Source organism: Lactuca serriola, chromosome 3 (assembly GCF_051521515.1).
Source record: "Lactuca serriola cultivar US96UC23 chromosome 3, Lser_US96UC23_V15, whole genome shotgun sequence".
Lineage (NCBI taxonomy): Eukaryota > Viridiplantae > Streptophyta > Magnoliopsida > Asterales > Asteraceae > Lactuca > Lactuca serriola.
This window is the reverse complement of record NC_136410.1, coordinates 182,834,640-182,861,216: the sequence shown is the minus strand read 5'-3', so window position 1 is coordinate 182,861,216 and position 26,577 is coordinate 182,834,640. Positions and strand designations below refer to the sequence as shown.

General features: G+C 27.8%; 2 protein-coding genes and 1 long non-coding RNA gene across 3 annotated transcripts; all 3 read right to left on the bottom strand.

Annotated features, from left to right (window-relative positions):
• Positions 1-386: 386 nt before the first annotated feature.
• Positions 387-1,522, bottom strand: LOC145095920 (protein FAR-RED ELONGATED HYPOCOTYL 3-like). Its single transcript, XM_079033731.1, has 3 exons — positions 1,103-1,522; positions 738-1,001; positions 387-644 (listed from the first exon to the last, which is right to left on the bottom strand). The coding sequence occupies exons 1-3, from the start codon at positions 1,520-1,522 to the stop codon at positions 387-389; spliced, it is 942 nt and encodes a 313-aa protein (XP_078889857.1).
• A 10,841-nt stretch (positions 1,523-12,363) lies between these two features.
• Positions 12,364-13,168, bottom strand: LOC145093429 (uncharacterized). Its single transcript, XR_013702867.1, has 2 exons — positions 12,702-13,168; positions 12,364-12,624 (listed from the first exon to the last, which is right to left on the bottom strand). It is a non-coding gene; the product is annotated as an uncharacterized LOC145093429 (long non-coding RNA).
• A 4,675-nt stretch (positions 13,169-17,843) lies between these two features.
• On the bottom strand, positions 17,844-26,078 carry LOC145093428 (uncharacterized). The gene is made up of 21 exons (XM_079031554.1): positions 25,852-26,078; positions 24,643-25,161; positions 23,835-24,089; positions 23,622-23,746; positions 23,511-23,555; positions 23,103-23,184; positions 22,812-22,880; positions 22,567-22,737; positions 22,413-22,478; positions 21,911-21,979; positions 21,660-21,815; positions 21,520-21,593; positions 20,749-20,943; positions 20,006-20,103; positions 19,848-19,921; positions 19,291-19,404; positions 19,146-19,188; positions 18,997-19,043; positions 18,821-18,882; positions 18,638-18,689; positions 17,844-18,097 (listed from the first exon to the last, which is right to left on the bottom strand). The coding sequence occupies exons 2-21, from the start codon at positions 24,805-24,807 to the stop codon at positions 18,047-18,049; spliced, it is 2,013 nt and encodes a 670-aa protein (XP_078887680.1). The 5' UTR covers positions 24,808-25,161; positions 25,852-26,078; the 3' UTR covers positions 17,844-18,046.
• Between the last annotated feature and the right edge of the window lie 499 nt (positions 26,079-26,577).

Below are 26,577 nucleotides of genomic sequence, written 5' to 3'. Positions count from 1 at the left end.
GTATATGGTTATATGTAATGATTAGATGTTTTTATGTGTAATCATATTTTTAATCATTTATGATTAAAAAAAACATATGAAGTAGTATTACATAATATTTTATGATTATACAGATGAATATTGTATATGGTTATGTGTAATGATTACATGTATTGAATAATAGTTATATGTAATCTTAAATGCTTGTAGTAACATTTAATAAAAGTTTAATCATGAATGTATATATTATCAAATCAAAGAAAGAATTATCAAAGTAGATTAAATCCAGTAGACAAAATCATAGTAAATTCTATTTTATAAAACGAGTAAAGTGTACTAAACAAAAAGTATATTATTTTGAAAAAAAAAATTATGACTTATTCATTACTGATTAAAGCAGTATATATCTATGTAGCTTTTGATGATTGATTTGCTGCAAGTTTGATTAGGCATGTCCGCAAGTTATGAGGAGCCCTTTCTCCACATCCTGAGCATCTTCTTGTTTGCTTGTTTGAATTTTTATACGCTATTTCTGCTGCACTTTGAATTCTACTTTTCTTTCCGCATCCTTTATTGCTTTGAACATTTGGAACATTGATGTTAATGTCTTTTGGAATAGATATGCCCATAAGCTTTCCTACCTCTTCAACACCTGTCCTATTCTTCTATAATTCATTTGTAGGATCGTTTTCATATTCCTTCAGCATGCTTTCTGTTTTCTTAACAAACAAATCCATTTTTTCTTTATTTTTTCTTACGTATTCCAGACATGCTTCAAAGTTGTAGTATGCTTGATTGACAGATCTGTTAATTTTAATGTCTCCTATATCATATACATGTCTACCAAAATTATAATGCATTGATATCACATCCTTTCTCCAACGATTCTCAATGTACTGTTCAGGTATCTCCTTAATTCCATGTTTCATGAGTATGTTGAATGCATGTCTGTACAAAGTCCCAAAGCGGTTGAAGTGTTCACAAGTACATTTTACATCATTGGTTGGAAGTTTTATTTTTTCCTGTTCAAAAGCGGTTAAAGCATTAAGTGTTTTATAATCATAACTGAATATTTTTTATATTATGTGCTGATTCAACAAAATTTAAAATAAGAATATATTACCTCAAATTTTGTTTTTAGATCACTGTTTTTGTTCAGTTGTTCCACTTTGTATAACTCCCATCCATTTTTTGTTCCAATATGTTTGTATTGGCAGTACCAGGAACCTTTATAGATTTCTTTATGTACTTCATAAAAAAATATACTTGTATAAACTTTTGCAGCATGTTTTTCTATTGGTCGTGGTGAAATAAATTTATATACCGCCTTCTTTGTTTGATGATCAAGCTCCTGTTGTGTATTTCTTTGTTTTTGAATTGTTGTGTCACAGTTCATCATGAAATGTAAAATTAAATTTTCAGATTGAGAGTAAGTGTTGAAGAAGGAATTCATGCTTTCTGATCTTGAAGTGGTTTTCATCAATCCAGACATTCTTGTGTCACTGAAGTATGCAGGTATCCATTTGTCACGTAATTCAAACATATCATTGAACCATCTTTCATCTTCCCGATTGAATTCATTAATATTCAAATCCTACTTCTTTTCAAATTCATCAGGTTTGATACGCATGCTCCAAACAAGCTTGTTAAATCTTTTCTTAAAGTCTTGTTTATAAATAAATCGCCAGTAACCTATGAATGAACAACTTTGCTTATATAAGTATAAATTATATACCTATTTGGATATATCATATATGAGTAATCATATATGATTAGTGTAATGTAGGATATATCATGTATGATTAATCATATATCATATATGTACTGTAATCATATATGATTACTGTAATGTAGGATATATCATGTATGATTAATCATATATCATATATGTAATGTAATCATATATGATTATATATGATTAATTATATATGATTATATAATCATATATGATTATATAATCATATATGATTAATCATATATCATATATGTATGATTAATCATATATGATTAATAATATATCATATATGTATTGTAATGTAGGATTGATCATATATTATTAATCATATATTATTATATAATCGTATTATATAATCATATATGATTATATCCTGTATCATCATAATCATAGTATGATATATGATAACTTATATTATTATAATCATATATGATTAATCATATATAATCATATATGATTATATAATCATATTACTAAAATACTTAATTATATATCATTATATCAATCATATATGATTAAGTATTTTAATAATATGATTATATAATCATATATGATTATATACTGTATTATCATATTACATACTATGTAATCATATATGTTTATACAGTAAGTATGGTATCTGATAATTCATATTATTAGAATAGTTAATCATATATGATTAATCATATATGGTTATATAGTATGATATCTGATAAGTCATATATGAATCATCTGTCATAATACTATATAATCATATATGATTATATAATGTATTTTTATTATACCTTTGCTTGCAGTTTTTTCATTATGTGTCACATGCATAATCTGTGTCTTGAATTTGGTAAGACAGATTCCACTGCTTGTTTTATTGTTGCATCTTGATCAGTTAGAACAATTTTTGGTGCTTTCCCTTCATGAGCTCTAAGAGAAGCTTTAAGCACCCATACATACGACTCAATTGTCTCGCTACTCAGCAACCCAACACCAACAGTAACTGATTTCTTGTGGTGGTCAACTGCTATAAATGGAACAAATACCATTTTATACCTATATAAAGAAAATGTGTTTAGTACAATCATATTTGATTAATAGTATGTTTGAATTTATATACATTAACTTACTTGTTTGTTCTAAAATTTGCATCAAAAGATATAACTTCTCCAAACTCTGCATAAAAAGTCTTTTGTCTTTCATCTGCCCAAAACATAGCAGCCAACAGATCTCCATCACGTAGGAACTCAAATGAATAATTTGGGTAATGATCTCTACGATCATTCATTTTGTTTATCATTATTTTAGCATCCTTGTAACATAAGATTCTATTTACTCTTCTCCTCAAGTTTTTTTAGTCTGTTACCTTCGCCCCTACATATTCATATCCTCCTTTCAAAACTGCTCGTATTTTGTGAGCCATTGTGTGACCAATTTTAGCTTTTCATTCACGTACTACAAACTCTTTTTCAGAATATGACATCTTTCTTGCTTTTGTTGTATAAGGTCTTTCCTCGATACTTTCCAGTGAGTGGTTGTGCATTTCAAAGAATTTCTTAACTTTGTAATCTGTTGTTCCATAAACATTTTCAAATATAGTCTTTGTTGTACACCCAGTAATTATCTTGTTTGAATTTGGTTTCCTCTTGATAGAACTTGTAGCCAACGTATCACAAGGTTTTGGTTTATCCTTGCCACCCCTATTACATATAACATATTTTTCTTTTATTATTTGGCTATTGTATTTTGATTGGCTACTCAGTCTTGTATGAAAACCTGCCATTTCTACATAATTTGTATACATTTTTACTGCCAATTTTAGTGATTTGAAAACACTGTTTACAACTGGTACAAATTCTATAGGGACATCTGGTTTATATTTAGATTCTTCAATTATGTTACTGCAATATGATTCATTTGTTGAATTGGAACTTTCACCTGATAAAAGAAGGGAATGACAAATATGTTATTATATAATTTTATGTTGTAATAATCATATGTGATTAACGATATGTATTTATATTTTAGTATAAAAAATCATATATGATTTTAGATATTAATATATTATTAGATGTTATATCATATGTATTTGTACATTGTGTTATATGATCGATCATATAATATACTGTGTAATCATAAATGATTATACGTATTAATTTATAAATAATCATACTTGATATTGTTTAAGCATGTATGATTAATCATATGTATTTGTAGTTTGTAATATATGATTAATCATATTTTATGATGTATAATCATATATGATTATTCATCCAAATATAATATTAATATAGATTTCAATTTGAAAACATATATGATAAATTATAATTACAAACTATAAATACATATGAATAATCATATATATGAAAAGTCATATATGATTATTCATCCTTATATGATTAAATCACATATTGTATTGTATAATCATATATGATTTTTCATAATTTGTATTGTATAATAAAAGAATGAGAATGAAGTGTAGAAACTGTAATGTAACATGTAGTATTAAAACGAATTAGTTGTACCTTCAATACGAATCATATTTTGAAGTTCTTCAGAAGTGAAAGAAATTGAATCGATTTGTTCGTCGTTACGAGATGAATTGATTTCAGCTATAATAGTATCAGTTGCGATCGTCTTGTCAATTTCTTTTGGATTCGACATCATTTATGAAAATTGATTTTGATTCAATTTTTAAATGCTATGTTTATGATTGCGAGGTGCTTGTTTCTTCGATTTGAGGATTGTATCTCGTATTTATGAGGATATGAACTGATGCTCTGTTTCGATCATTTTTTTATTTGAAGATTGCGATTAATTTGATAACAGATTCAGTAAAAATAGGATCTTTTTTATTATATTGAATAACTGTTGAAGATTTGATGATATGATTACGTGACTGATACTGAAAATCGATGATTTAGCGATATGATGATTTTTAGAGAAGGAAGGTGTCCGCTTTCTGAACATTAATTTAAAGTTTATTGTACCCCTTAATCATTTAACAGTTGACGTTAAGTTCCATTGGCTGATATTTAATCTCACATTCTCTAATTTTTTTAGTCTCAACTAAACCGTTCCATATATATATATATATATATATAGAGAGAGAGAGAGAGAGAGAGAGTCAAGATCAAATAAGAAGGAAAATTTTGGTAGGAAGGTAAGAAGTTTTTTTTCTACATATTTTTTTAGCAAACAAAAAAAATGAATCATCACATGATTCATTTGTAAGATGATTCAAAAAAACATGTTGATGATTCATTTATACAATGATTTTGTTGTTATTCACTAAAATTGTCATAAAAATGAATATTTTCTTAATTTACTTAAAAATGAATCATGAAAATGTTTTTTTGAAAATTTTTCTAGTGAATCATCTTACAAATGAATCATCTAGTGATTCATTTATTTTGTTCGTCAAAAAAATATGTACAAAAGAAACTTCTTACCTTCCTACAAAAAAATTTTTTTTACCGGATCTATATCCTATATATATATATATATATATATATATATATATATATATATATATATACTAGTGGTGTACCCGCGCAATACGGCGGTGACAAATAGTTTCTTTAGACAATTTACTTTCATATGAAAACATGTATATTTATAGGAACACTCATACTGTCATCGGTCGGTTTTGCGACAACGAATAGCACCAACACGATCCGGCAGTGAAGATTATCTTCATTTGGACATTAGTTTCCTTTCGTTGGACAATGAATAGTATTTTGTTGAATAATTTCCTATTGAAAAATAATCTATTTTAGTAAATAATTTTTTTATTTACGCTTACTTTCTCTTACACAATTGTCAAATAATTTATTATAGTGAATCGCTTTCTTTGGCTAGTAGTTTTATATGGGAACATTTTATATTCTTGATATACAATGTTTAAGGTGTAAACTACTACATGATTAAATTCTTCGGAAGGGTGTGCAACAAATATAACTATGCTTTTTTGATTTTCAAGTGGGAAAGGTGTTTTTGGTTTTAGGTGTGTTTCCATGGGTTGTTGAAACTGAGATGAGAAGGTAAGCTTTCAAAGGATGTTGAAACAATAATGAATGAGTGAGATGATGGTGTAGGGGTGGACTATATTATAAAATAAATGGTTTTTGGGTCAAGCATATTAAAAACCAAGAGCAATAGAAGCAAACAATAATGACCACATGACTTTTTTTTCAATGGGAACGGGTGTAGCAAACCGTATGTTTATACTTTGTTGAAGATTCAATTTTATATTTTACAAAAATAAATTTTAGAATGGACAAAGAGAATTAATGAGCATGATTCTATTTTTGCCAAAAATCGAAATCTAGTGAAGACCGAACCAAATCGAATTTAAATTCGTCTAGACCAAACCGAAAACCGTATTCTAATTCGGTTTAGTTTGGTTCGGAAACCGAGGAAACCAAATATTATCTTAAATAAAATTAGTGTTGCAATTTTCCAAACATAAATTAAAAAGTTCCAAATTTCAAGGTACTGAGCCGAGACTATCCGCAGTACTGTCATTTTGTAGCTTGAGCGTCCTTGTAGGGCGTTAATTGCATGACAAAATGTGTCATGAAAAGTGAACCCTAAATTGCCAAAACTCTAAAAGGGCTAAAATGTCTTTTAGTTTATATTGATTGTTTTAAAAAAATTAATATATAAAATAATAGATATATAGTTTTTAATTAATTGCTAATGAAATTCAGTTTTTCGGTTCGTTTTGGTCTAAATTTTATGAGACCAAATCTCGCACGAAAAACCAAATTTATAATTAGGTTTAGTCTCAGACCAAACTGAAAACCGAATTTGAATATTATTTGATCTGAAATCGATTTCGGTTCAATTTGATTTTCGGATTTTTCGGTTCTAGACCAAATAATTCTCGACGCTTTGTTTTGGTTGACTTTAGATTTGTAAATGATGTCATTTTTGTCAAAAGCAAAAAATATTACTTTGTTTATATATATTATAGAATTGCTTTTAATTAAATGTTATATTTTACTTTGTTTATATATATATATATATATATATATATATATATATATATATATATATCATTTCATTATCATACATACTTATAAAGCTAGCATTTTTTCTTAAATTTCATGCATTTGAAACCCCCATTCTTTTTTCCTTTCACCACATTCATTTGAAACTCCCATGACTTTTCAATTTCTTTATAATAATAATTATAATTTGGTAATTAGGTTAAATAAATATCAAATCTAGAGTGTACTCATATATAAACTAAATTTCAATATTAAAATAATATCTTTAATTCTACTTATAAAATTATGTTTTTTAACTTTTAACATATTATACTTAATTTATTAGTTTTAATATATTGTTGGATGTAACCATTATCATTTTAAAGGTATAATTTTTGAACAATTTGTATAAAATACTTACATTATTAATTAAAATATAACATTATAGGCTCAACTTAAATATAAATTTTATTTAACTTAAACAACCCAAAGATTATTTTATAAATAGTTAAAAGTGATAAATTGTACTCCCTCCGTCCCAATATTATTGTCCATAGACAAAAAAACACACAGATTAAAAAAAAACATTAATTACCACTAACTTTATTTAATAAAATGACAGATTTGTCCTTACCTTTGCATTTAATGTTCCATTAAATGCTTAGTTGGTTAAGTAATAATGAGGGGTATTTTGGTAAAAATATTATTTAATTTTAGAAGTGGACTATTATTTTGGGACAAACCAAAAAGGAAAGATGGACTATAATTTTAGGACGGAGGGAGTAGTGTCTTTCTAATAATGATTGTAAGTTGGTTAATAAGGTTAAATAAATATCAAACCTAAAGTGTAATCATAAATAGACTAAATTTCAATTTTTAAATAATATCTTTACTTCTATTTATAAAGTTATTTCATTAAATTTTAACATATTATACTTAATTTATTAGATTAAAAATGTTGTTTCATGTAAACCATTAGCAGTTTAAAGCTATAATTTTTGAACAGTTTGGACAAAATACTTAAATTGTTAATTTAAATATAACATTACAGTGTCAATTTAAATATAAATTTCAGTTCCACTAAAAAAACCAAATAATATTTTGTAAATAGTTAAAAGTGATAAATTATAGTGATAAATGCAAGAAACTAAATTGTAATATCAGTTTAACTAAAATATTTCCTAAATATATTTATATAATCGTTAAAAAATTTCAAATAGGTAGCTTAAAATAACTTATAATAACAATAGTTAAAAATAACTCTATATAAATGATTATATTGTTACCTTTAAAATCAAAAAATAATGTTTGATGTTTTAAATAATTATAATGATAGAAATTAAAACATTAAGCAAATATATTTTTAAAAATTAGTTAAAAATAACAACTATAAATAATATTAAACCATATATAATATTTAATTTTATTGATGTGTAACTCGCGAGTAGAAGTCATTCAAACGATTGAGATTATGACGTTATAATATATTTATATATTATCATATAATTCAAAATAGCCAATATATTATATCAAATTTATATACGAATTATTATATCAAATTTAACAACAACGTTAGTGTTATATTTTAAAAAATATATATTTGTAAAGACTTTAACTATATAGGTGTTTCTGCGCATTACAATGTCAACTCAAATATAAATTTCAGTTCCATTTAAAAAAACTAAAGAATATTTTGTAAATAGTTAAAAGTGATAAATTGTAGTGATAAAAGCAAAAACTAAATTGTAATTTCAATTTAACTAAAATATTTCTTAAATATATTTTTATAATCGTTAAAAGTTTTCAAATAAGTAGCTTAAAATAACTTACAATAACAATAGTTAAAAACAACTCTATATAAATGATTATATTGTTAGCTTTAAAATAAAAAACAATGTTTGATGTTTTAAATAATGATAATGATAGAAATTAAAACATTAAGCAAATAAATTTTAAAAAAGTAATTAACAATAAAAACAACTATAAATAACATCAAATCATATATTATATTTAATTTTATTCATGTGTAACTCGCAGGTAGAAGTCATTCAAACGATTGAGATTATGAAGTTATAATAAATGTATGTATTATCATATAATTCAAAATAATAAATATATTATATCAATATAGTATATAGAAATTATTATATCAAATTTAACAACAACGCGCGGGCATTCACCTAGTATACTTATAAAGGAAGCATTTTTCCTTTCACCATATTCATTTGAAACTCCCATGTATTTTTCCTTTCACCACATTCATTTGAAACTCCCATGACTTTTCAATTTCTTTCTAATAATAATTATAATTTGGTTAATTAGGTTAAATAAATATCAAACCTAAAGTGTAATCATATATAAACTAAATTTCAATATTAAAATAATATCTTTACTTCTACTTATAAAGTTATTTTTTTAACTTTTAAAATATTATAATTAATTTATTAGTTTTAATATATTGTTAGATATAAACTATTATCATTTTAAAGATACAATTTTGGACAAATTGGTATAAAATACTTAAATTATTAATTTAAACATAACATTACAGGGTCAACTTAAATATAAATTTAAGTTTAACTCAAACAACCCAAATAATATTTTATAAATAGTTAAAAGTGATAAATTGTAGCGTCTTTCTAATATTGATTATAAGTTAGTTAATAAGGTTAAACAAATATCAAACCTAAAGTGTAATCATAAATAAACTAAATTTCAGTTTTAAAATAATATATTTACTTCTACTTATAAAGTTATGTGTTTAACTTCTAAAATATTATATTTAATTTATTAGATTTAATATGTTGTTATATGTAAATCATTGTCAGTTTAAAGCTACAACTTTTGAACAGTTTTGACAAAATACTTAAATTGTTAACTTAAATTTAACATTACAATGTCAACTTAAATATAAATTTCAGTTCACTTTAAAAACCAAAGAATATTTTGTAAATAGTTAAAATTGATAAATTGTAGTGATAAATGCAAAAAACTAAAATGTAATCTCGATTTAATTAAAATATTTCCCAAAGCTATTTTTATAATCGTTAAAAGTTTTTAAATAGGTAGCTTAAAATAACTTACAATAACAATAGTTTAAAATAACTCTATAATAAATGATTATATTGTTACCTTTAAAATTAAAAATTAATGTTTGATGTTTAAATAATTATAATGTTAGAAATTAAAACATTAAGCAAATAAATTTTAAAAAACTAATTAATAATAACAACAACTATAAATAACATTATATCATATATTATATTTAATTTTATTCATGTGTAACTCGCAGATAGAAGTCATTCAAACGATTGAGATTATGAAGTTATAATAGATGTATATATTATCATATAATTCAAAATAATAAATATATTATATCAATTTACTATAAAAGTTATTATATCAAATTTAAAAACTATTGTTATATTTAAAAAAAAGCATATATGTGTAAAGACTGCAACTATATAGGTGTTTCTGCGCAACGCGCGGGCATTCGCCTAGTATATATATATATATATATATATATATATATATATATATATATATATATATATATATATATATATATATATATATATATTATAGAATTGCTTTCTAATCAAAATGCTATATTTTTTAAATATATCTAGTTATTGCATTGTAGTTTGAGTAAGTGTAGTTGTATGATTAATAAAGATTCAATGTCTCTTTATTTTTTATGAAATATATGTAATTATAGAATTCCCAAAGTTATTTCACTTTTATCAGATCATGCTTTTATGTATCTTATGGAATTAAAAGAAAATTAAAGGCGGAGATAAGTATTGTAATCCTTTATGCATATTTTATTTTCTGCAACATGTTACATGTTACCACCACCTCTCAATATACAATAAATATCCATAAAATCAATACTTGGACAAGATAGTTGCAACACTTGGCCATATTTCTCGGTGTTGAATTGGCAAACCAAGTTTTTATCCTCTCAATAGTAGGAACTGGAGTTAGGCTTTTGAAGCTTGGTATGTGCCGACTCTCCCTTCTTACTGAAAACCATCATATTACATGCATGTTGATCAATCAATCATAAAATTCAAATGCTCACAACTATCTTGTTCGTAATCATCTTTTTGTTAGTTCATTAACAGATTTTAAAACAAAACTAACGAAATAAAGTTACGAGACTTTCACTTGATTGGGTTCAAGAAAAGCATTACTTGGTAAAGGATCATGCTCGCTCAGGTTACTCATCAATCTTTGCACCAAGGCCCCAAAGTTACATTAAAGTTGATAACAGTAAGCCACCAATTAATAGCAGTTATTTCATACAAAAAAAAAAAGATTTGATGCTTAAATTGAACTTTTTGCGGATTCAAGAATAATTTTTTCTTAATTAAAATAACTTGATCCTGTCACTTAATTAAGTAAACTTTTTAATCTTTCAAGAGACATTTTCTTGAAGTTAATTCAATGACTGAGATATCTTTAGCCATCAAGTCCATTCGCTTCCTATAAAATTATGAACATTAAGATAGGCACATCCAAAATAAGGGAAAGGGAGCATTTTTCAGGTCTCAAATCATATTGAAAATAAAAAGTTTCAAACTGTTGTTCTGAAAAATGTTTGGAAACTAGGGGTGGCAGTTTATGACACGATATGATAAAAATACACGACACGAAACGAAATTGGGACGAAACTAAAATTTGAATTCGTGTTCGTGTCGTGTTCGTGTTAGCTGTAAAAAACACGATGTCGTGTCGTGTTCGTGTTTAAAATTCGACACAAAATTGACACAATTTAGCAGTTCTTTATCGTGTTTATCGTGTTATATTTCATAAAGTATTCATTAAATAAACTAGTTTTTAGTATATGTTATATTTTTCGTGTCGTGTCGTGTTTGTCGTTTTTTAATTCGTTCGTTTTCGTGTTAGTTAAAAAAAACACGACATCGTGTCGTGTTCGTGTTACCAAAAACCTTGTCGTGTCGTGTCAGACAGAAACACGAAACGATAGCACGATTTGGCACCCCTATTGGAAACCTAATTGATCAAAAAAATATGGGAAATAGTGATTTAAAAAAGTGTTGTGGAGTTACGGCCCATTAGGATATGTGCCAACTGAATCCTCCATCAATCAGTCATTACCCGTGTTCACCATCACATATCATGAAAACGTCATTTTTTAGACTGCATACACCTACATAAAGAGATTTGGATGTGATTAACCTAAAAATAACAGTGAAATTAATGACAGGATGATGCATCTATGTCGTCTGAATTAGATAAAGCCCTTTCAGCTTCCTTTGAGACCCTTCTATCCTTTTAACCATAAGCAAGCCCATCAAGCATCACACACATCTTACATGGTGAAACTCACCCATAGCTTTCATATCTTGATGTTCTTACCCTATACCCTACTTGGTATGAAACATGAAAAAAGTTATCAGACTTGAAGTTAAAATGTAGCATGTTTGAAAAATTAGATCAACTTTACATCTAATGTTTCTTTAGGTTGGTTTCTTACTTAAGAATATTATCAACTTGGTGATTCTAGAAGCATTAACTTAAATTATCATTTAAATGAGGGTCAGAGTAAGAACGAATTTGCTAAAAGAGGAATCTTGAGGATGACTAAGGGCAAGACTTTTCAATTTTTTGAAGTCTATGCATCTGCAATAAAGAAAGATATCATCAATAATTAAGCAATAGTACAATAATTAAAGTTCCTTTCATAATAACAAATATAAAACCAAATTAGGGATTCAAATACAAGAAATCATATATTCTTCATCTTTCAAGAAATCCTAATTTCATAGACTTCTCACACAAATTAATATATTTTATCATATAGGGTGATTCTAGAACAAATACGAGGGAGAGGAGACAAGGGAACAGAACCAGAACCAAAAAGTAATATAAAGTAACTTTCTAGTAGATCCATAAGCATTCACCATTCTCAGTACGTTCCTGCAAATCCATAAGCAGAAACCTGATCAAAACCAAATATTTTAGAAACATGAAAAATCATATTAAAAGAAACTTACTTTGGTTGCAAAGGGTTTTGATTCTGAATTTGAAGTGGTACCATATTGAAAGTTTTGTTTTTGTCTGACTTTTAGAAGATCTGAAATTTGGATTTGTGTCACGCCTGTTTCCTCAGAAGGAGGTGAAGGGAGGAGAGTGCGAGTCACGGCGACATTTTTTGGATCTAGGGTTTCATAATCGGTCCATGGATGCCTCTGACCTCCATATAGTGAGGGTGCGAGCTTGTTCTCCTCGGTTTGTTCTTCATAAAAACGTCATCAAACCTGGAATCTAGAACCATTGAAGAGGTGGACGTAGATATGAATTTCACACCTACATCAAACAAACTACCGATAATGGCGTTTAAGCCGAGTGGTGGTGGCTGTGAACATTGGTTAGGGTTAGGGTTCTTAGAGGCGACGACTTTGATGCGATGGTGGTGAAAGTTTATCATTTCTTGAATATCGAAGGTGCTGGTGAAGCTTCCCCCATTTGTGGTGGTGTACTCGGCGGTTGATATCACGTAGCATAGAGAAAAGAGAATCGAGATATATTTGCACATATCTCAGGATTTAACATAGACTCGGTCGGTCATGGACGATTAAAAGGGCGAGTCAAAAGCCAGAGAGAAGGTACTTTTTACTCATGCATTGATTAATTGTAATTATCGTTAAGTATTTTGTATAACATCAAATTTAATACTGTATTACTATTTATACTTTAAGCTTAAAGATTTCAACATTTTAAAAAAATATTATTATTATATTGAATCTATTTATTTATAGAAATAGTAATAATAAATATATATATATATATATATATATATATATATATATATATATATATATATAGGGTTAAGTTCAAATGAGAACATTATTTAATGTGAGAACGTGAGAACACTACTTTATGTTATTATTTTATTATGAATTTTGTATATATACAACGATATGACATTATTCATCAACAAATATACGAACAATCACACATTAATATTCACATTAAAATTTTGTATGTACAACTTTATGACATTATTCATCACCGAATATATGAACAATCACATATTTAACATTCACAAGAATTTACTAAATTACTACATATATATCTAAATTTTATAGTAGAATAGCAATATAAAATTGAATATATTCATATTATAATTACTACAATACTATACATATTAAATTTCATATTAGAATAGTAACATAAAGTAGTGTTCTCACATTAAATAGTATTCTCATTTGAACTATATATATATATATATATATATATATATATATATATATATATATATATATATATATATATATATATATGGAACGGTTCAGTTGAGATTAAAAAATTAGAGATCTTAAGATTCAACCTCAACCATATATTTTTCATTTGTCGTTCTAACGTTCCAACGTACCGGCAGCAACAAGGTATGCCTAATCATAAATGATTACACATATATGCATGTTCACAGACTGAGTAATCATAAATGATTATGACAGTTGGTGGCTGAAGAGGTGGTGGTGACAGAGGTGACAGTGGTATAAGTGAGGAGGTGACAGTGGTGGGGTCAGCTGGTGTCAGAGGTGGTGGCAGTTGTGGTGGTGGTGATGGTGGCGAAGGAGAAAGGTGCTATATAATCCTTTATGTTTATAACAACCTTGTCGTGCTGGTACGCCGGAGGGTTAGAACGACAGATGTGAAATATATGGCTGAGGTTGAATCTCAAAATTTATATTATATTTTTAATCTCAACGGAACCTCTCTCTCTCTCTCTCTCTCTCTATATATATATATATATATATATATATATATATATATATATATGTATATATATATATATATATATATATATATATAAATTGGATCGAGTGAGAACTCAAAAATAAGTGAGAACTACACGGTCCAATCTTTATTGCAAAATTGAAAAAATAAAAGGTGGAGATTTTATTTTATTTATCGTCAATATCTCCTGAGATAGTATGGCATTTTTGTAATTATGTGCGAGATTTTGACATTTTTCGGCAAATGTTAATTGCTTGGAGGTTAAATGGGAAAAAGGAAAGAGGGGGGAAAAGGAAAAACTATGATTACAAAAAGGAAAAAAAAAAAAAAAAAAAAAAAAAAAAAAAACAAAAAAAACACCCTTCCAGCCACATTGCATTTAGGGGGTGTTTGGATAGGAAAAAAATGACTGCTTATTAGCTTATTGCTTATTCTCACCACAATAAGCTAATTTAAATGTTTGGATAGGATGCTTAAAAAATCAACTTATTGTGGTAAGAATAAACAAAATAAGCTGACTTTAATAAGCTATGAAAGCAATGCTTATTGCTTATTGCTTATTGCTTATTTTTAATGATTCAGAAATTACCGAATTACCCTTCAATAAACTATACATAAAACCCATAAACCCTTCAAATCCCATCGTTTGCTTCACCTGTTGTTGCTGCCGATCACAATTCCTGTTCTCCCTTGGCCATCGTCCCTGGAAGCCATCGACAATCAGGTATGTTCTTGATCTTTTTTTTTTCTCTGCTGCTATCGTTCCCTGCCATCCGGTTATCCTTTTTTTTTTTTGATCGGGGATGCTGTTCTGAATTATTTTCCCTGGACATAGGAAGGTTCAAACGCTGTAAAACTATGATTTTAAACCAAAAATTTTATGCATTTATAATAATTATTTTCAAATATTGTTTCATGCTATTCCAGCAACACTAACAAGTTAAACAAACCAAATACACATATGCGACACCATTGTTTAATATGTTCTACCTCACAACAAAAGGATACCTCAAGCAAACATGTTACTTACAACAAAATCCTAGCTTTCCTCCTCTAAGCTACTCATTCCATCTATTATGGGATAATAACAACCGATTCATTTAAAATTACCTTTCCATTCTCTATGACAAACATCTTTTCTTTTATTATATCTACTTTAACAATCACATATCTTGGGACAAATTGCTTCTAGTACCAACTTTCATAAGACCATACAAACACATCAACTGTTGATCCATTAATGGATGTTGCAAGTTGCAACCATATCATGCACGTCTCCTTTCTATTTTTGACAAAAGGTGGTCATTCAAATGTTAAACATTTATTTAGAGCTTCATAAGTAGTCTATCTTAAAAAACCGATTTTTACCTTCTGTTTGAGCTCTTTGATTTCCTTAGCAGTCATCGAAATGGATTTCTCCACATCTCTAGTTCAGTGGCGAGGATACATATACATACGTCAAAGCTGGGTCACTCAACCCACCTATTTTTTTATTTTTATAAAGGATTATATAAAAATATAAATTGTGAACTACCTTAAATATTTTAAGTTAACCACCTTAATGTTTTTGGCAAAAACAAATATGCATAAATCAATATTTTCAAAGCCTATCTTTGATTTTTTTATTGATTTCATTTAAATAGCGAATCATGTTGTTTTATGTTCTAGACTGGTCACTGCTCTAGTTAGCAAACTTGTGCGAATTATAGTTGTTCCATTATCAATTTCAATGGTAACTTTTTTTCAAGTTGAAGAAAACATGGCAGTTTTATTTTTTATTTTTGTTTCCAGTTGGCTATAGTTGAAGATTCAAGTTTGGATTGCTTGGGATCATTGATTCTCAATAACAATGACACTAGCGGAAATTAGTAGAGTTGTATAAATTTTGAAGAAAAGTAGTAAATAAAATGAAGAACAAATGTATGTTTGAAATTTCCATTAATAAATCTTTTCTTTGTAAATGACAACTGATATTTATTTGAGGCACACAAATTACAAGATATGATATAAAAGTTAATCTTTGTTGACAATGTGATGAAATCAGTATGATTTTTCAAATTAGAGAGAAGTGAACATTCATCTTCTAATTGCTGTGAAAATGAGCAGTATTGACTTTTGTTGACTGCTGAGTAATTCAATTAAGACATCATGGTTATATAAAAAAGAAACATTTGTTCGATGGTTAAACCATCGAAAAAAAAAATCAAACTGAAGTGATTTTTACAAAATTCAAAGTTTATGTAGTGGATTTTTAAAAAAAAAAAATTATTGCAGTAGTTAAACAGAAAACAAAAATATAAAAACAAAAACAAACTAAAATGATTCTTATGGAATTTGCCTTATAACTATCAATCAAAATAACTGAAAAACAAATCTAACAATATATTTCGAATAGTTAACCAAATCATTGGATTCCCTATTATATTAATATATTAAAGAGTAAATTACACGAATGGTCCCTATAGTTTAGGGTAATTTGCGCGTTTGGTCCCTAACTTATTTTTTTAACCTGGAAGATCACTACTGTTTGTTTTTGTTACGCGTTTAGTCCCTGTTTTACCTAAAAAACTTATTTTGCCCTTGATTTTTTAATTTATTTAAATAAACACACCATCAACCTCATCCCCTCACATTACCTTACCTACCCCGTCATTTTTCTCTATTTAAATAATAGTATTTTTAGGTAAGATAGGGACCAAGCGCGTAACAAAAACAAACAGTAGGGACTTTCCGAGTTAAAAAAATAAGTTAGTGACCAAACCCACAAATTACCCCAAACCATAGGGACCATTCGTGTAATTTACTCTATATTAAATACAAATGGCTTATGAATAGTAAAGTTTTTATATTTAAGATTTTTTCAGCAAAAATTTTAAATACTGACATATTTAGTCCCTATAATTTTATAATTTACAGAAGAGGTTCCTGTTTGGTGTTTTTTACAAAAACAGACCCTATCTTTAACATTTGGGTATGTTGGCAAATTTTACCCAATGTAGAAAATTAATTATAAAATATGTCCCTATAATTTACAGAAAAACTCCTTATGAATTTATTTTTTTCACAAATTGTCTATGTGTTTAAGAAAAGATACAAAAATAGTTCCTACCTAGTACAAAATTTACAGATTACTCCCCCATAATATATTGCCATATTCGTCTCCATTTTTTTTTCTGTTTTCACACTTTGGCCACATCAATTTTGTATATTTGTAGGTTTGCTCCCTACACATGGTCATTTCTAGTTTTTAGTAAATGTATTTTTGCCCCTTAAAGGCCTATCAACTTTATCATCTCACTTAGTTAAAAGTGTGAAGTAGTAGTAATCTCATTTATCTCATTGGTAAACAAATCATCTTGATAAGATTCATATATCAAATTTAAAATGTATACTTCGAATAAGATTATAAATTTTATAACACCAAAACTAAAAGAATTTCAATATTTAAAGTAACATGATTACAACAATAGTAAAGTTTATATTCACAAATATTTTACACTTTTACAAGATAAAATTACCACTCGCCATGTGTCAAAGAAGTTTGACACATGAATGCATCGAAACATGTAAATCATCGTTATTGTCATCATGAGAATCATTCTTGTATGTTTTCTTTCTTCATCAAATCACTAAGTTTCATTTCCAACTACAAAAATAAAAAACATGATATCACAATTACTAATATAGGCAAAATACTTTATTTTTTACCCATGATAATAGCATAATTACATTTTTACCATTAATAGTAACTAGTGGGGACGCCGTGGATTACCAAAACCAAAATTGTAACTAATGAAAATTATAAACTACAGGGACTGAAAGTGTTATTTTTGAAATTAAAAACTATAGGGACCAAATCTACAAATTCAAAACTACAGGGACTAAAACTATAATTATCTTCGATTAACAACTACAGGGTGCGAAATGTAATTATTGAAATGGAAAACTACAGGAATCAAAACTGTAATGATTAATCTAGGGGACTAAACATGTAACTATTCCATTATACCAGGGGCCATTTCTGTAATTACAGCACACATAAGCATAACAGCATACTTAAATTTTTTTTATTGATAATAGCAATATGTAACACTACTAACAAACAAAGTATTTTTCATCTTCTATGATATTATAAGTAAGAAAATAAAGTATATTGTTATTTTTGGTAAAAAAAAATTGGAGATACCTGAGCATTTTTCATCTTCTGTCTTTGCAATTGCTCAGCTAGAGTCCCGTTTCTGAAATTTAAAGTAATTTTTAGATTATTTTAGGAATATATATATATATATATATATATATATATATATATATATATATATATATATATATATATAATGCAAATTGAGAATAGTAAATCGGCATTTGATACCTTTGTTGTAATTGGATCACTTGAGACTGTAATTCTCTTTCCCTTGGAGAAGAAAGAGGGGTCTGCCAATAGATTTTCAAAATCAAAACATGTAGCAATATATATATATATATATATATATATATATATATATATATATATATATATATAGACCCTACGGACAAGGGGCCTATTACCTGTGATGATTCATTGGGCCCCGCCTCCCCATACTCCATGCAATTGCCTTAATACAAAGATTTAAAAAAAAATAAATAAATAAAGTTAGGTTCAAATGTTAGAAGCACAAACAGAAGATATGTTTTTTGAATTGGGAAACCAATGATACCAGAGACTTGTTCCACGAACTTGATTAATTTATATAATTCTTCCTGAATAACCAAAGGAAGTTTATTTAAAAAAAAAAAGAAAAAAAGGAAATTGGAAAAAGTTATTAGATGGAATTGAAGATGATGAGATGCATACATACATACCCTTTGCAATGCGTTATGTTGCAAAATGCTTTGCAAAGATGGAAGAAGTGAAGTAGCTATACTTGATGCGGGTGGACTAGTAATTCCACTTAAATTTGAATTATTAACAGGAGCCTCAAGTACAAAACAAAAACAATTATTACACAATAACAATAACAATAACAGTTTATACTATCTAAGCAATGGGAGAAAAATGCCAAATTTGTGTGGTAAAATTTGACATTATAAAAGGGAAAAATTACATAAAAACCACTTAACTTTCGGTTTAACCCCCAAAAAAAATATTCTGTTTTAACCACTAAAAGTTTGTATTTTTTTTTCCAAAAAAAACCACTGTAGGTTTCTTCCACTAGTGAGTTGTAAATAACAAATGGAAGGATATTTTTTGGGTGAAAAATGTTTTTTTTTAAATTCAAACTTTCGATGGTTAAGTTGAAAAGAAAATTTTATTCAAGTGGTTTAACGAAACAGTTTTCAAACTCTCATGGTTTTTATAGAATTCAAAGTTTTGTTTAGTGGTTTTTTTTTTAAAAAAAAAAAAATAAGTAATTGCATACCTTAAGACTGAGATCTGCTGATGTGACCTTAAAACGTCCCTTTCGCTGCACCACAGCTTCCTCTGATGCATCCTCTATATTATTAAAAAACAGAAATTAGAAAATTAGAAAATAAAAAATTAACTAACTAATAAGATTTAAAAATAGAATTTTTTTACCTTTAGTAATAAAAGAGTTAGCTGTGTTATTCTTTTGACGACTTTGTAATGGACCACTATAACTGCGCTCAACTCGAAATCCCGGTTGTGTAGATTCTCTTCATATTATTCAAGAAATAAATTACTATCCAAATATTTATTCAAATAAAAGTTACAAATAAGAGTTAATCTCAGAAAAAACCGTATACTTTGTGTTCTTTATGTATTAAACCTCAAATTTATTTTTTGCCTGAACAAGACCTCGTATTTTTTCATTTTTTCCGATCTGACCCCTATTAGTCAATTTTTTTCCAAAAAAAAAATTGTAAAATGTGAGGGTTTTTTCGAGAAAAACTTAAAAAGTTGAGGGTTTATTTGGAAACATTTAGAAGGTTGAGGTTTTTTTTTTTCAGAAAAAAAAAAATACATAGTTAAGAGTTTTTTCGGAAAAAAAACACAAGGTCTTTTTCAGGCAAAAAATAAATTTGAGGTTTAATCCAGAAAAAACACAAAATATAAGGTCTTTTTTGAGATTTAACCCTACAAATAAAGCCACACAGAATACAAATTTTCTCACCATGAATATAACCAAATTTTTTAAGAAGGGTAAGTTGGTCATTTCACAAGCAATATATATATATATATATATATATATATATATATATATATATATATATATATATATATTAAGGACTTGAAGTGATATTTTTTGCCAACTACGGGGATCATTTACGTAAATTTGTCTATATATTAATTATTTTTACCTCTCAAAGTCGCCAATTAACTTCTTAGAAGAGAAGACATTATCAGGTAGAAGTGAACCACTTGAATGTTTTTTTGGACCAATAATAATTGGTTGTTGTAAGGATTTTTTCAAATCTTGATTCTCAATACCATTTTCTTCAGTATCTAATAATTTTTCATCTACTGCACTATCTTCATCAATATCAAAACATCCCCTGCATACAAATATTATAAATTATAAAAAACAAAACAAAATTTTATGCCTAATAATTACTAGTTTATATTCAAATATTGTATTAACTTTTTTCTTATGAGAATATTGTACTTTGAAAAGTCTATGCCATTATATGAATGAAAATTGCTTTATATTTGGATATGACAATATGACATTTGTATAATTTGATAGATTTTTCAAAGTATAATATGATAATAGGTAGATATGAAAATAAAATCCTTATTTACCCTATTCTAATAAATGAATAGTTTTAATCTCCTTTTGCCAAGTATCACTCTAATACAACTCCTTATTAATATTATGCCATGTGTCATGTAGATATATTAGGCAACTTATTTCAAAACTCAAATTTACATTTTTTTAATTATATGTTAAATTTGAAGTTATAATAACTTTAGAAATTTGATATATCTCTTAATTAATAATTTATTTAAAATGACTTATTTAAAATAATTGATTAATACTTATAAATTTTTATTATAAAAGTTTAATTAATTTTATAGTGCTATAATAAACAAATTAATGAAACTAAAATTGATGCTAAATATGATGTTACTTGAGTGCTTGAAGAGGCTTCATAGGAAATGATGCGAATGAATCCTCCAAATTAGGAACTTCATCAATTTCATCCTACAAATTAAAGAAGTTTGATTTTAAATATCTCATAATGAATTCAGTTTGGAAAGAACATGATACCTCAAGGTGGGATGCATCATCCGAATGATTAGGTATTATCTCAGGGGATAATGGCTTTTCTAATTGTAATCCAACATCATTGAATCCGTTTTCTTGCTTTGAATTTGAACTTGAATTTTGATCATTTGCATTTGAATTTTCATCATAGTCCTGAATCTGTCCTCAAAGAAAGCAAAAATTACAAGAAACATTAAGCATGTTATTATAAAAAGAAAAAAAAAATGATAGATTATTATTTGAGTATTGTGTACAAGTGCAGCTTGATTCTTCAAGTCCTCCAAATTAAAATTCCAAGCACTTATTCCCCGAATATACTCTTGCTGCATGTTACCAAATAGACTATGTTTAGTTGTCACAAATAAAACAAAAAAAAATTTATAAAAAAAAACAAGATTCGTACTTTTTTTTTTCTCCATAATAGAGACCAACATTGGCATACTTTCATGTACAATCCGAAAACTCGCAATTTTCTATTTCTTTTAGTTTGTTTTTATATTTAAAAAAGAATACCTTAATTTGTTTTGTAATGAAATAATACTTTGTATACATTCTTTAATTATCTTACATAGAATAAAAACTAATTAACAATAATAATTTTTCAATACAAGTTTGTGCTGGATTGGGTTGCTAATAAATTACAAAAAAAAAAAAAAAAAAAAAAAAAAAAAAAAAAAAAAGGATTAGGATGAGAGAGAAAATAGTTATTTTAATAAAAAGTGATAAACATAATCTTATATGAAAACGCCATGTCACCTGTGATAAATGATCTTTATTTCCATTTAATTCACTATTCTGTAGAAGAAGATCAGCTTCTTTTGCCTGAAAACAACAAACATGTCAAAAAAAAAAGCTTACAAAATTAAATTTTTTTTTTTTTTAAAAAAAATAATTTTGAAAAGAAAAAAACCTTTAGCATCCTAAAACGATCTCCTAGAGGAGGAAGACCATCAAGTATAGTACGTTGAAGGTAATCAGGTGTTCTTGCTTGTTTAAAGAAAGGATGCTTTAAAAGCTTTTCAGATGAAGGACGTTTTTTTGGATCTTTCACTAAGCATGCAGCAACCATTTCTTTAAAAGACTGCAAATTATTATAAAAATTAGCATAATAATATTTTATATATTTGGATATTGGATGTTGGAAGTTGAACAAACCTTTGAAAACTTTTTGTCCCTTTCATAATCAAGACCTGGTGGAGCATTTTGTAGAGTCATAAGCAAAACCTGTGGAAATGAAACAAATTTAGAAGCATTATTTCATAAAACTAAAAAAGTTTGTGTAATCAAAATTTACATAAATAAAGATGAAAATTAATGAAATTGAAGGAATCACATTCCTTCGGGAATGGATTGTTTCATTCCATTCCTTCTTTGATTCCATCATAACAGACACTACCTAATTTTATAAATGAAAACAAAAGTAAAAAAGAGATATGAATTAATTACTTTCATTGGAGGATACTTTGAAAATGGTGCATGGCCATGAGCAAGTTCGAGTGCTGTGATTCCAAATGACCAGATGTCTGCTCTGTTTATACACAATGTGATTATTTGGATTTTAGCTTATAAATAAGGGCAAAAATAAAATACAGAAAAAAAAAACAATCATTTATCTACCAGCATTCAGAAAAACCCTTACATTTTCAGTTAACATTTCACATTAACCCCAATGTAAATGTAAGGGTTTTTCTGTATATAAACAAAATGTAAGGGTTTTTCTGAATGCTGGTAGATAAATAGTTGTGTTTTTCTGCATTTTGCTTTTGCCCTATGAATAAATAGGTCTAAAAAGCTAAATGATTTGCTAAAAGAAATATAGTAGAATAGTAAATTATATATAAATCCACCACTTACTTAAAGTCATACCCATGTAATTGTTGCATGACCTCCGGTGCCATCCTACAAAAGAAATGACAAATATAAAAAAAAAAAGGGAAAAGTTGAAGGGGTAAAAGTGAGACATACCAACAAGGAGTTCCCACAAAGGTGTTTCTAACACGTTGCCTATCCCCAGTGTCAAACATGCATGCGGATACTCCAAAGTCAGCTAACTTTATAGAGCCATTAAAATCAACTAATATATTCCCTGCCTGAAGAAATTAACTAACCGAGATTAATAAGTAGTAATCGAATGCATATGACTAATGACTATGAGACTATCATTCAAAGTGACAATACCTTCACGTCTCTATGAATGTGTCCATGTGCATGAAGATAGACTAATGCTTTAAGGACTTCTCGAAGCAATGTAGCAATGACAGGCTCTTCAAAACCTTCTGGAAAAGAAGTTTTCATTATGTGAAGACATGACCCGCCAGCCATATACGGCATAACAACCCAAAGGTTGTGGCCGGTTGTGAAAGAACAGTATGCCCGTAATAAATTTGGATGATTGATCAGGCTCATGGTTTGTACCTCACGACGTATGCCATCCTGTTTTAATTGAAAAGATAAATATATGTTAAAAGATCATCACTAGCCCAACAGAGTCTAAAATCCCATTTATAAAGAAGTTTAAGTAACCTACTATTAGTAGAAGCTCCCTAATAAAATGTAGAAGTGTTTGGGAAATCTAGAAATGTGTAACAATATCTAGTTATGTTGGAAGAGCCGAACAGAGGATAAATGTGTTGTCAAATACCCTCCACCCTCACTGAAGTTTTGTATCCAAGAAAGCAAAGTGTAGTAGTCTCTAAAAGGGTGTCCTCAAAAAAATCTTAAAGTAGTCTTATAGTGTGAGTCCCTAATCTCTTGGTCTTGTAATTTTTTCTTGGGCGGTCTTAATAAAAAGTATTTATGTTTTCCACAAAAAAGTTGTGTTCAACAATATACACCCATAACTATGGCATCCATACAATGTTGATGTGGCAAAGGCAATTACAATGGTGTCGTTGATCGTAGTTGTATCATTTCACTATTTCGATAACCTTGTATATAGCACTCAATAAAAAAAATTTACTTGGGTAGGGAAAAAAAGACAACGTACCAGGTCATTATTACACTTCTCCAAATCAAGAACCTTGATTGCAACTATCTTGTTCAAGGGAACACAGAGCGCCCTGTACACAGAGGCACTAACTCCTTCACCAACTTCTTCATATACCTTGTAATCCTCAGCATTCAAAGGAAACCTCTCCTTTGGTACTTCCATGTTTCTCTCCAAATCATAAACATAAAACTGTTGTTACCAAAAGATACCCTAAACGCATTTAGGTGCTAGGTCAACTTGATGGTCAACTCATTCCAACATGGTAACATTTCTGTTCCTTTTGGATATATACTCTATAACTCCAGCTACAAAACTACTTCATCATATGAATATTCAGTGTCTTCTACACAAGTCCTTTAAAGCTATTATCAAACAATGATCTAAATAGACTTAACAATCTATGAACTGATAATTTGCTTGAATGGGTAAATTGTTGGGATGATGGGATGAGAAGTTGTCTAGTGTATTACATGTAGCAATTTGGTGTTCTAAAAGAAAAACTTGATGAACCCAATCCTGTAATATTAGAAAGAGAAACACCATCAAGATTCAATAAAATAATGAAAAGATGAAGTACATTAATTACTATGATACTAATTAAAAGTTATTTCGGCTAAATTATCAAAGAAGAACTTGTTTCAAAGCAACTTTATCATCCTATCACTATCTCAATTCTCAAACATAATCAAAAATTCCAATTTCTCACAATGTACAAATCATTATAAGTGCCAATTTCTTACAAATCCATGACCAAAAAAGTATAATTCATCTATTAAAAACTTATGTAGAACAATCTGCTAATGTGAACTTCAAAATATTAAAACTCCATATGATAAATCTACAATGTCGAATGGATCAGGTTCCTGAGCTCAATTCAAGCTACATTTCTTTTGTGCATTGTGTGATCATTGACTAATGTCAACATGAGTCAACTAAGACGGCGTAAAATCCCAAATTACCGACAATAACATCAAAATCACTTCGAAAAACATGATCTTTACATTTCCAGTTTCACAAACTGATTCTGATTACGACTAATTAACTCAAAATACATGAACATTAGTACAAACCAAAAGAACGCATTCTCTCACATAATTCAGTCATTCAGACATCAAATTTTGAAAATCGATAAAAAAGAACTTGAATTGAGTAAGAAATCAAAACAAAGCACAACAACACGTGGAGAAATTGATAAGAAGTACGGACCTAGGGTTTCGTAGAAAAAGAAAAGCTCGAAAACTGGTCGAGGAAGAACTAATTGAAGAAGATGGAAGGAAAATGTAAAAGAAATTTGGAAAAGGAAACGGTGTCGTAAGAGGAACAGATAAGCCTTCGGCTAATCCGCCATAGCTTGCCGATGTGTACAAACTAAATGGAGAATCGTACAGAACAGCTGTCGTATGTGACTTGTTTCAGATCGAACCTTCACCGTCAAAACAAAACAAATAATAGTATCGAAATTGATAAATCGTTTTATTTTTTTAAAATATGATGAATGAAAAATCATGCCACGAAAGAATGGAGTATACTATTTTTCATGGAATAGGATTCTTTTATTGGGATGATTTTTATTTCATCAAAAAGATGTGTTTTTTTTCATTTATTCAAAAATAAAATGATATACATACTATAATTTTATAATATAATTTGTTGGTGATTTTAATGTTATCAACATTTGAGTATATAGTGTAGTTATTATTAATTTTGAGATATGTTAAGAGTTTTATTTATCCTCCGAGGCAAAGGTGCAGGGTGCACACTCGGAATGATAAATGTGAACTCGATAATATGGGAGTTTGGAGGCAGTCTCCCTGGATACCAGGTTCCAAGGTACATCATTTTTGTCTGGGTCTAGCGATGGTTCCACTGACCGGTCAGCGGACAGGATTAATGTGTAGCGCCCCAAAAGCTAAATGGATTTCTATTACAAAA